Source organism: Psittacula echo, assembly GCF_963264785.1.
Source record: "Psittacula echo genome assembly, chromosome: 1".
Lineage (NCBI taxonomy): Eukaryota > Metazoa > Chordata > Aves > Psittaciformes > Psittacidae > Psittacula > Psittacula echo.
The window spans coordinates 137011349-137024076 of record NC_137735.1 but is presented as its reverse complement, the minus strand read 5'-3'; the positions used below and the strand labels follow the sequence as shown (position 1 = coordinate 137024076).

Below are 12728 nucleotides of genomic sequence, written 5' to 3'. Positions count from 1 at the left end.
TTCATTGTTTCTAAATTCTTAACAGATTCTTTAAGAACATCTATTGTGTCTCATTTGGCAGACAAATAATACCTGCTTGACCATCTGTATTTGTGTACAGTTATCCCACCACAAAACTTCCTTTCTCACCATTTAGAATGAGAAATATTTGTACTGTTGAATAGATTAATTTTTATGTTGCGGTCTGATGTCCGTGACCCGGATTTGAGTTACAAACTTGTCATGTCATGTGTCAGGGCTCATTATCCACTGATTGCATAAGCTATTGTTACCAGGATAAATTTAGAATTCATCTGAAAATCACAATTAATCATTTGACCAGCTCTACATTAAGGTCAGCCAACATCTACTGTCTCTAAGTTCATGTATATTGAAGTTTGCTGCCAGAATATTTTCTGAGTTTTAGCTGCCTTGATTTGTGTTATAATCAGAAATACCTCATTTCAGATTCAAATTACTTTGCATAGTTAGCTCACTAACTCAAGTGTGTTGGCATGTCTTTGAAAGACTAGCACATTCTAAATATGTGCATAGACAATTAAATAGCAATATCTAAAATAATTACTATTTATATCCTTCCATTGTTTTCTCAATAAACAGTATTTTATACTTAGATATTGTTTTCAAGATGATTAGGCTGACTCCTAAAATGTTTTTCCTAATTGTTTTTGTTTTTTCAAGTCCAATAATGTTTCAGGACTATTTCCATCTGGTAGCAATAGTCCTGTTTATTCTGGAACATCTTGGTTTATATTATCCTTCTGTGTCACAAAATCTATTGAAATCATGCAAAACACCAATCTCTCTGCCAAAGTCAATAAAATTACTACTTGTTGAAGAAAACAGTAAACAACAGAACTTCATAATGATGTCATTAGCACATCCTTTGTCAACAGTTGGGAAATCTGGAACATTGAAGAAAAAATAAAGAAGGAGAAACCATAATGCATTCAGCTTGGATGTATAATTAATTTTACATAACATTCTAATGAGATTTGGTTTGAAATGCGAACAAGTTTTATAGCAGCATTAGGTGCACAGCAGCAAGGCAGCAGTAGCTCAGCATGCAGAGTTGGTGCTGCATTTTATCCGTCCATCCATCACATAAACGGACACATTTTAAAGCTTCTTTAACTCTGACAGTCAGTGTGCTACCACAGACCCTTTGCAACCAGCATTTAGATCCGAGCTGATCTGGAGTCCAGTTCAGGAGTCTGATTCAGTACATTTGGGAGCTCCCAAGGGATTTTGTCATACCCTGTACTTTCTGCTGGAAGCCACATTCTCCTGCTCTTTCTGTTCAGAACACTCCTGGGATGTCATCCCAAACCACCTCTTGCTTTGAGCCAGCACAAGATTTGTGTATCCATTTAGTACAAAAAAATGGCTTTTGGAGGTTTTGGAGGTTTTAGAGGTTTTCTTTCCTGATCATTTCAAATGTGACAGTATAGAACTCTGCAGTCATGGATAGAGTATGTTAATTCAATTGTTAGTGCCAACCAAGCAGCACCCAAAGTACTAGAAAGCACAGGGGTAGGTTGAAGCACACTGGACAGATTGCCTTAAAGTTCATTATATGGTCAAAACTGAACTTACTAGGTTTGTTCTCAGAGATTGCTGTCAGAAAATGGAGAGGGGAAAAGGAAAGGGCTTTCTGATTTCTAGATTCATCAAAACATATATTAATAATAGCACCGGAGAGGTGTACTTTGCTATAAGTAACAGATCAAATATAGTACTAAATGCTAGGCTTTAGTGAGACAATGTATAATGTATACTAATGTATAATCAGGGATACTATTGATAGTCCACATCAAGCTTAAGTGGTCTGGCTGCAGCAGAGAATACGTTCTACCTCTTTCCTCCATGGTTTCCACTTTAAATCAGCATATACAGCATTTAATCCAAGAAATTCTGTTGGGTTTCATGGATGACAAACATAAACATAATAATTTATTAAATAATTAATAACCTACTTAGCCTGACAATGAGCCATTTCCACAGCGTGCACTATCACAACATGCCACTAGATGGTAGAACAGGATTCTGTCTGCGCAATTCTGCAGCCAGCCAGCCCTCCCTGATACAACCTTCCAGTAAGCAGCTAGATTAATTCTGGCTGAAGATTCCTAAAACTACAGTGTAATTTAGAATTTTTATTCCAAGTGCATACACCATATTCTTTGTCTTTTACAGTTGTTATGTTCCAGAACTCCGACTTCAGTGATAACTTCCCGAGGTGTATTTACAGAACAAGACACATAGCAGCACACTGTATGTATGTCCCACAGGTGACTAGTTAACACCTGAAAAGTGATAAGCTATGAAAATGAAGCCACAAGATTCGTTTGTAGACTGTGATCCCTCGTGGAAATCACACTGCCTGTGAGGCAAGAGCAACTATAAGAAACTTCTGCTTTGAAGCATCCTCCAGAGAAGCGGCCTACCCCCTCTCTGGGAAGCACTGTCTTCCCTCTTCCCTTTGGAAATGTACACAGAAATAAGGGAAGCAGGGGACATGAGTGCCTGCCCTTCAGTGACTTCCACAGGGATCAAGGAGAATAGTGGGAATTTTTACACATTAAAATTAAATTTAAAAATTAAATTTAAATTAAAATTAAAATTCAAGGCAGCAAGGGTACTAATAAGCAACATCATAGTTGAGAAGTAAAGAAGCTGCTATGAGTAAATGAAATGAAGGCAGCGTCAAACACCTAGGATTTATTATAAAAATTTGGATACAGTGCCTAAGAAAATCTAATTTGTATTGACCACAGAACTTAAAACCTGCTTGGATATGATAGATGAATGGCACATGCAGTGAAATGTGTTTCAAGGACTTTTAGCAAGGTTAAAACAGGGATTTCCAAAGTCTTGGAGAAAAAGCATAGGGATGCCACAGAAATCAGGGGAAAGGAGCAGTGCAACATACCGTTATTAGAGAGCCAAAAGAGAAATGAATAATAAATATACTAATAGGTGTAAAGAAGAGAGAGCAGAGTGCACAAGCAAATAAAATGACACCAAGACCCTACAAAACAGACATAACAAATTGGATAGAAAATTGCAGCTTGTTATGTCACAAGAAACCACCTGTGGACAGCTCTTTGGCAGGTGAGATTTGCTTAATACAGAGTGAAGAGAAGCACTTTCCCACCTGGAGTTCCCAGAGTTACAGCACACCTGCTGATCAGACAGTACTGTGGACAGAACAGTCCCATGGAACGGTGTCTCCCCTACCAGATAAGTATTAACTTAATCATCCACTCTTGTTTTATCTACAAACACAGAGCTCAGGACTTCCCTGAATTCATACTTGTTTGGACTGTGTAGGGGTTTGGATAGGAAAAGAACATAATGAATCATCAAGGGTTTTTTCCACTGCTATCATAAGCAACAATATTGCAAATATCCTGAACTCCCTCTTGAAGCAACTTCCAGCCTTTGCCTCCTGTTGGAAGACATTTACGGAATCTCACACTTCATGTTCAGCACAAATTATATTCTTTGATTATATGCAGTGATACCTGCGGTAAAACCATTTTTTAGTATAAATCTCTGCCTTCCCTATGTCTACTCCCTCATGTACTCTAAGCTAGTAGTAATACCTTCGTTTTGCTAAGCTGAACACCCAAGTTCTTTCAGTATAAGAATAGGAGCTCTCCATGACCCTCAATCATCCAGGTAGTTTGAATTAATCTTCCACAAGCATTAGGAAATGCGACTGCTGCACAATGCTCCAGGGGAAGCTCACTTGCTCCTCGCACAGGGGCATAAGTGCTTTGCTGTCTCTGCTGGAGACATGTCTCCCTGGGCAGCCTGAATCCCACTTAGTCTCTCGCACAGCCTCTTCAGACATAATGAGAGTAGTTACACAAGCCCCACATGTTCATCCTCCTCTTTATTTTCTAATGAATGGGACTTGGTATGCTAAAAAGTTATTTTTATTTTTTCACTAATAATATTGATTTTCAGTTGAAGAGTTACCAGTTACCTCATTTCTAATTAAATCAGTGGTCTACATCAGTTTCTATATCCTTCCAGAGTCACCAAGTACCAGGTCAAATACCTTGCAGAACTTGGAATTATGTTAGTTACGAATATTATCAGCCTATCCATTGGATCATCACTTCTTAAGCATTGGCTAATCAGCAAAAACTAACTCCCAAATGACCATGCACTTGACATTAAATATCTTGGTTTAATTTAATTCTCTATTGAGAAGGTTCTGCATCAGTCACCTCACCTTTTTTTTCTTAGGAATACTGATAGATGGATAGGCCTATATTGCCCGAACATCAGACATCTGGATCTTGACCAGTGTTTCAAAGCAATCATTGTTCGTATTAAGAGAGCTCCTTTATCAACCCTGCCCTGACTGAGGTTGCTGGGTATTGACAACTGACAGAAAAGCTTTAGCAGATGTGACTCAAGACTTCCCTGAGCCCTGCTGGAGTGGAAAGGATTTATTACACAATTAGCATACTAATAATTTCCTGCTTTCTCCTAAACCCCAAATACAATATTGTCTATTCCTGCTTTTTTTCTTTTTAAATAAAAAGTTGATTTTCATCATTTCTCTCCATTCACTTTGGTATAATCTCTTCCTCCCATGTTTCAAAATGTCATTGCTGTTGTCCGCAAGGCCATAGATCATACACTGATCCCTTGGTCCTTTGCCTTTTCTGCAGTAAGCTGCCTCCTAATTTATATTCATTATTACCAACTCCTCCTTTGTCCCATTTGTTATACACTTTTCATACCACTGTCACTTCTCTATAAGCTGAACTGATTTTCCAAGCAAAATAGCTCTCTTTTTCTGTAGCAAGCTTTTTCAGTGTTCTTAAACAGTACACAGTATACCTGCTTAAATTCTTCCTTGCAGAGATTTGATTCAGAATTGGTTTCAGCTTATAAAATTAGCCTTGTAGAAGTACTATCTGTGTTTAATGTGTTTGATATCATTTTGGAGTGCAATCCACAGCAAAACTGTTCCAAAAGACTTTTAACTGCTGGGGAGAAGTAAGTTATATGGAGTGAAAAATTAAGAGCCTTTTCCAATTTTGAATTAATGAGCCCACAGCTAGAACATTGTATATAGTTCAGAGCACATCTATTCCAGGCATGACACCTGAAAAGACTTGGAGGAGAAAAAATATCAGTCAGGGCTGAGTGCATTTTTGAAGTATGTTTTAAATAATGAAATGCTTTTAACTAACTGACAAGTGGGAAAGGAGAGGAATCAAACAAATGCCTATATGTATTTTTACAGAGATACACCACTTATAGCATTTAAGTAGAAGACAGGGAAGAAGGAACACAGAAAAAAATACTGAGATAGATTGGGTGAGGGGCAGGGAGTTACTGAATCCATCTAGACTGAACCATGACTTTGTATGCCACTGATCTTTTATCTTGGTCTGTCCCTTGCTTATATTCCTGTTTTACTCCTTTAAGGCACTGGCTATTCAGGCAGCTAAGCTAATCAAGGTGGCTTGAACCCTCAGTACTGCATGTCTGGGTCGTGGGGATGGTTGTGTGATTCATGTATGGAGAGCAGGGAGCATAGATAGTGCCCCATAGGGTATGTTTTCCTGGACTGGACATTGCTCATTTAATTCTATGACAGGCCCCTACAAGATCAGAGGCATCTCACCAGCTGCTTTAGAAACGCCACCATGAAACATAGGAAAAAAACCTGTCAGTTCAACAGACTCCCCCGCTGGACGTTGATCCTACAAGACCTGCACAGCCTAAATTAAAGCACATTTTAGTTCTCCCACCATTGTGATATCCATATAAAAGAGATCCTAGGAATCTTGCACAGCTCTGCTGTGGTCTTGTTTCCTAATCTGCACACACTGCTCAACTCCATTGCATTTAGAGGGATCAATTTCAGCACCAAAATAAGAGCTTACTGTTCTCCCCTTGTAAAATCAGTTAATGATGCATCACAGGACCATAGAATAGCAGAATGGTTTGGGCTGGAAGGGACCTTAAAGCTCATCTAGTTCCACACTTGGAGGGGAGGGCAGGGAGCCATAGTCTCTCCTTGTAACTAGGTTATTGTATGCCTTTTGCTTACTAAACCAATGCACCACTTCCTCACTTAATGTTGATCATCCTTTCTTCCCCTGATGCCAAGTCAATCACTCTTAGTTTAAAGCTCTCCTCAACAGATTGGCCAGCCTGTTGGAAAAGATGCTTTTGCCTTACTTGGTCAGGTGGATCTCATCTTAATAGTCCTGAATCCTCAGAAAGAGTTTTGTGGTCAAAGAAGCTGAATCCCCTTTGTTGACACCAGCTGCACAAACAATTGTTGACCTGCAGGATCTTTTTACTCCTCAAATCCTTCTTCCTCACTGGGAAAACTGAAGAGACAACTACCTGGGCCCCCATGATGTTGACCACCACCCCAGAACAATGTAGTAGTCATGCTTGAAATGCTCCAGGTCTCCCCAGCAGTACTGAGGGTGCCCATGTGGAAGAGCAGCAATGATTAATAATTTGAAGCTTGTTATCATGGTAAAACCCAGCCACACAGCTCGTTCACTCACTCCCCCAATTCCTCTCCCCACTCCCAGAGGGATGGGGAGGAGAATCAAAAGAATGTAACTCCCAGGGGTTGAGATAAGAACAGTTTAGTAACTAAACTATAACACAAATCACTATTGCTACGACCAATAATAATAATGATAAAGGAAATAACAAAGGAAGAGAATATAACACCTCACAACCCGTCGACCAATACCTTGCCCCCAGCCAGCAGTGAACCAGCCCTTCCCGGTAACTCCCAGTTACATCCTGGGCATGACATGGAACACCTCTTTAGTCAGTTTGGGTCAGGTGCCCTGTCTCTACTTCCTCCTGGCTTCCCCTCCTCCCTGGCAGAGCATGAGGTTCACAAAGTCCTTGGTCAGAACTAAACATTCTGACCAGCAACTAAAAACATCAGTTTTATCAGCGCTGTTCCCAGGCCAAAAGTCAAAACCACAGCGCTGCACCTGCTACTAAGAAGGAGAAAAAAATGACTGCTACTGCTGAACCCAGGACACTTGTCTTTCCATAACATCTTGGATCCAAGTTCCTGGTGAGCAGCAAACCTCCCTAGACAGCAGGTCAGATCAGCAGGTAGAGGCTTCCACCCTATGCAGGAGGAAATTTCCTTCTACTGTCAGTCACCTCTTCCTCCTGGTACTCCTGTGTAGCTCAGGCTCAGCTGGCATGGAGGCTTCCTTGGAGAAAGCTCCCAGCCCCTTGTCTGTTACCAGAGTACTGACTGTTTTGTAGTTGCAGCCATTCTCCTGATGCAGGAGCCACAGCCTTCCTCATTCTGGGAGTCTTTATTTCCTAACCTGATGAGCAAAGTTTCTGCCTGTCCCTTCTATAGGAATGCAGTGGATTCAGCTTCCTGAAGTTGCAGGGTCTCAGAGCAGATCCAGTTGACCCCTTTCTTAGCATGTCTGATGCTGTGTAGGCTGCTGACCTCCTCCCACAGCTCCTGGTGACACACACCTTCCACCTGTGCACACCTCCTGCAGGTAAAGAGCCTGCATCTCCTAGCCCCAGTGAGAGGTCCCAGGCACCACCCACAGCCCCAGGACTGGGAGAGCTGCACATTCCTCAGCAGTCAATTCTGAGCTAAGGCCTCCGATGCACCAGGGACACCCTGATGTTCCTTAGAGGGTTCCCAGGAGTCCCCCAGTGATCTCAAAAGAAGTTTCTAGAAGATCTTGAAGCAGAGCCAGGAAACTGCTGCAGCCACCTCGGCCATGTTCTGCAGTGAGGAAGAAGGGCAGCCCTTCTCACAGGCATCAAATATTCGGCATGGGTTTTAGAGCTCTGGGATCACTGTAGATCAACATAACAGCAACACAGCACAATCACCAGAATTACCTAAGGTTTAAAAATATCAAACGTAGCTGATGAGATTTCAGTGAGCTGCCATTGCACATGAATTGTCAAGAGCCTCTGTGCAGCTTGCTAATAAAATCACTAAGCCCCCAGCCAAGGTGTGGTGCAGATGATCCTCCGAAGCGTGCTGCCCTCTGCCTGCTACCTGCCCTCCGTCCTGTAAGGCTGGGCCGCAACGATACCAGAGCACCAACGGCCTTTACCACTGCAGCACCTTCTTGCTGCAGCCAGTCACTGCCCCTTCGGCCTCTCAGAGATAAGAGGGATGGAAGGAAGAAATGAAGGAAAGAAGGAAGGAACTCCTCAAGCTGGCCAAAGTTGTTCCTTGCTGTGACAGCTCCTGTGCTGTATTCCATGGGAGTAGCACACACGCCACACGGCTCAGCTGGGCTGGGCTCAGATGCCCTCCCTCGGGAACCCACCTCTCCCGGCCTTCACCTGCGGCTGGGGAGCGCAGTGTGAAGTAACTGGGTGGGGCCGGCCCCCTGTGAAGTAATGGGAGTGCCAGGGTGGAGCCCCAGGGCTGGCCTATAGGGAGGTGCCTGTGCGGGGCTGGGCTGAGCTGTGCGTGGTGGTCCTGGTTCCAGACCCAGTTCTTGCTGGCTGTTTTGATGTGGCCCAGGATGGCTGGTATGAGGCTGGACTTCGGCTTGCTCTTGGAGCCCCTGTGCTTCATTAAGGTCCTCGAGTGGGTGAGTGGGGTTGGGGATGTGTAAGGGAATGTGTAAGGGAATGTGTAAGGGGAAGCCCTGCTCTTCTCATGGGGCTGGTTCTCCTCCTTCCCCAGGCCTGGCTTTGCTCCTGTGTCTTAGCTGAGTAGGTCTGAGGAGGTGTGTATCTCATATTGCTGGTGGTGGATGCTCAACATGAGGCTGCTGTTCAGCCAAGCATGCTGGCTGGGAGGGAAGAAAACAGTTCTCCAGGTAGATAAAATCTATATGCTAATTACAGGTTTGTCATAGTAACTTGTGCTTCTGTGTGATACGTGTTCTGATTCCTGAGGTTTAGGGTATTGCTAGTAAACCAAGGGAAAAGAAGAGCTACTTAGTCATGTTGGTGTGCAATATCCTGAGTGTGTACTTTCTAGTTGCCCTAATCTATAGCTGTGGATGTCTGGGACTTCTAAAAATACTTCCCTTACCAACCACAACAGGTACTGTGCTGGCTTTTCTCTTCAAGGAAGTTTGCTATAGAGTTAAGAAAAATAAACAAGGAACTCTTAAATGTGGGGTTTTTTCTTAGTTGTGTTGCTCCTGTTGAGCTTCTAGAATCCAAAATGTTTGCGTTATCTTTTGACATCACTTCATACTTTAGGTTTCCAGACTTTCTTCCTGCTTCTTGATTTCATTATTCATTTCAGCTAAATGTTGGGTTTATTTCTTTGGAGATCCAGTGATGTGCACTAGTGTGTCTCTGTATCAATTCCTATAGATTTTTGCCATCTTTGCTTTTGCCACATGTGGAGGCTTTCAAGGTGAAACTACTCTTCTGGTTTCCTGCCAAGGCATGGTAAACAAAACAGTTACAGCTGCTTTTGCTTATCCTTTCAGGTAAGTATTAGCTCTTCAATTTCCACTTATATGCTAATTATCAATTTTTCATTTCTTTCCCACCTTTGTCAGTGCCCTATAGAAGTAGATAGAAATAGCAATAGGCTGTTTCACTCTACATTAAGCTCTATTCTATTGGTGCATGAATGCAAAAGAAGATCAACTAATAAGAAAAACCATACAATTAATTTTAACAGCTTATTTCTTCATCAATTTGTAGCTGCTTTGGTGGCCCAGATTAGATTAGATTCAGAAGTATAGATTTTGGTCACAAAATCAAGCACCATAATAACACTTGGAGGGGAAAGTGGGAATGTGAAATGGTTCCGTGCTGGTCACTGCTAGTCACACAGGTTTATTGAACTTTTTTTGTAGGTTATTGTATGGTCTTGAAGCTGTAATGCACCCCAGTCCCTTTTATGTCCTGCTCCCCTTCTTTAACTGCCAGTCTCTAAAATAATGTTATGTCTCCTTCCACATTAAGATTTCCTTCTTCAGTTACTGTAAAGATTAGATTCTTCCCTAAAAGTTGCCATTGCATATCCCAGTGTAGGATGAGAAACAATCATCGGATATCTTGACAAGTCTTTGTGCTGTATAATTGATGTATTATGCAAACATAAATTTTCTTTCAGAGAGAATGTGCACAACCAGCAAGTTACTGTGAATCATGCCTCTGTAAAGTTTCCACTGTATAGCAAACGCTAATTACATGAAGGATATAATCTTTGCAGGTTGAATACTGTTGTTTTTAGCGCACCAGACCCAAATTTCTGTGGTGGTACTTGGACTGATGTTAATCTTGAAGGCAACTTCTCCTCTTCTGCACAGCTCTTCGTTACACTTGCAGTGTTGGTATTCCTCTACTGCATTGCAGCTCTTGTGGTATATATTGGATATAAGCACGTGTATAACCAAAACAGGAGATTTCCACTAACTGTAAGTAGCACTAAAATATTTTAATGCTTGCCCGTGAAACTACAAGGAGATCAGAAATACTGCTAATACAAGAATATCCGAGTAACTTATGAATATTCAGTAGTTTCAAAAGTTAGATGGGGCATGAACAGAGTGTCTCAGACCAGTTACTACAGCAGTCAAGCAGAAAAGGGGATCCAAAGATCTTGAACATCAGTGGCATCGTACCTTATGAGGTTATTGAAGCAGAGTAGAATGAAGCTCCACCTTTTCAAGTGAACAGTGTCTTCACCACAACTTTTATTTTGTTTCATGTATTCAAATATACAATTGTTCCATATCTGGAACCTCTCTTAGTCTCTGAGAATTTCCCCTGTGCAGAGCACCTCCTGTGTGGGTGCTACTGGCAGAGGGAAACAGTTAGTTTGTGAGTTTTGGTCACTTTACTCATGTGGACTTAAATTTTTTTAGCATAAGTGCTACACATCTGATTTTAGAATTTATTTTTTTTTTTACAAAGGATAAAATTGCTTATGCTTGATAGATGCAGAGGCATACAGTTTTGTAGCCGATCAGTACAGAATATAACTTGTGTTGTTATTACAACACTGTTAATAGCTAAATGTTTGTTTGCACTGATGCAGTTGTTTTGGTGATTTAATTGATGCTGTCTCTGCCTTGGTCTCTTTTGTATATTCATGAATATTTTTTAACTTAATAATGAGTACTTCTCTTTTGTAGGACTTGGTTATCACTGTCATAACAGCCTTTTTGTGGCTAGTCAGTACTTTTGCTTGGGCAAAGGTGCTTGCTGACATCAAAATGTCCACAGGGGCCAGCATTATTCTAGGAATTGAATCTTGCAAAACACCAGGAGCAACTTGTCATTTTGCTGCTGTGACCAGCATGGGAGCCCTGAATATGTCTGTGGTATGTATGCCTTCTGCCATATGAGTACAATAAATGTGTTAGAAAAAAGCCAATGGCACCTGAGAGCTTTGTTCTATTATTGCATGTGTTGCTTTGTGTTAAAATTGCTTTATGTGTTATCAGTCATCCAGGCTCTTTAAAACTGGTAAAACACTGACCGATTTTTTTCTTTAGAAGGTAACTTGTTTCTCTTAATTTCTTTGAGGAAATAACTTGTAGGATTTGCCTCTAGAGCTGTTAAATGTGCCTGGAAATGCTGTATCTGAGTATAATTTTTTTCCTGTAGCCAAAAGCACCTTAAAATATGTTGCTGCACCATACAAATGGTGGTTTGGCTGATATAAGTAAAGAGGAAACACCATGCCTCCTGTTCTATCTTTTGGTGCTGAACCTAGGTTTTTAATCAACTGAGCATTTTTACGTATTAAATAGAGGTTCTTTGTAATATAAAGATATAAAGCTCATGTTCATAGGAAGAACTCTTCATAGGTCTTCACAGTAGGGCAAATGAGGTTTATTGTATGACCTTCCGAGTGAATCCTGCTTTTCAAGACTGGCTGTTATTCATTGGCCCAGTAATAATTGTGTGTTCTGGAGGTTATGAGTGACTGGAAAGAATTTATCTAATTCCATGCAAAGGATAAAGTAAATAGAAATATCTGATTTCTCAAAGAGTCTGTTGAAATAGCTTGTAATACTCTAAAGCATGAGGAAATGTCCATGTCAAAGGGCTGCCAAAGATAGCGGTTGTTTCTGGCTTATCTTGAAGCTATATTCTAGGGTTTTGTTGGGGGGGGGGGGGGTGTTGTTTTTTATTAAAAATCTTATCACCTTTTTTCTAACCTACAGGTATTTGGCTTGATGAGTATGATTTTATGGGGAGGAAATATTTGGTTTGTATACAAGGACATCAACCTGCGCAACCAGCCAAACAGAATTTCTCAAAGTCCAGCAATATATCAAATTCAAAGAGGAGTATAAAAACAAGGTGATACTTTGAAGTGCTTCCAGGTTTACATCATACTGCCAAGAGCATGGAGCCATTAGGATTTATGTCAAGAATAACTAATGATATTTTGTAAAAACTTATTTTGTACTATGGCTTGACATAAAGTCTCAGATACTCCAATTGAAGTGTTATTTTGAAATATATTATACCTTTCAAAGTTGTGCAGCCTTTTATTGCAGTTTCTGAAGAGCAAAAAAATTGAGGTTATCTGGATGCTGGCCCTTTCAGATTCTTAAATTAGTGATGTAGGAGGGATGGGTGAGAAGCAACTGCATTTGGGTTATTAATGCAACTTCTTTAGTTCTAACAAGCCTTAGCTGAAAAATGAAATGTAATTGCAACTGGGGCATGTGAAAATGCAGTTCAGGTTCTTCCTATTGCTGATACATCACAAATCTGTCTGAGTA

The 12728-nt window shown here is 41.0% G+C and overlaps 1 protein-coding gene across 1 annotated transcript; it reads left to right on the top strand.

The window, feature by feature from the left end:
* Positions 1-8537: 8537 nt before the first annotated feature.
* Positions 8538-12293, top strand: SYPL1 (synaptophysin like 1; the record flags this gene model as incomplete). The annotated part of the gene is made up of 5 exons (XM_080610274.1): positions 8538-8606; positions 9346-9464; positions 10199-10403; positions 11124-11312; positions 12162-12293. 5 exons carry the CDS (start codon positions 8538-8540, stop codon positions 12291-12293), a joined length of 714 nt encoding a protein of 237 aa, XP_080466400.1.
* Between the last annotated feature and the right edge of the window lie 435 nt (positions 12294-12728).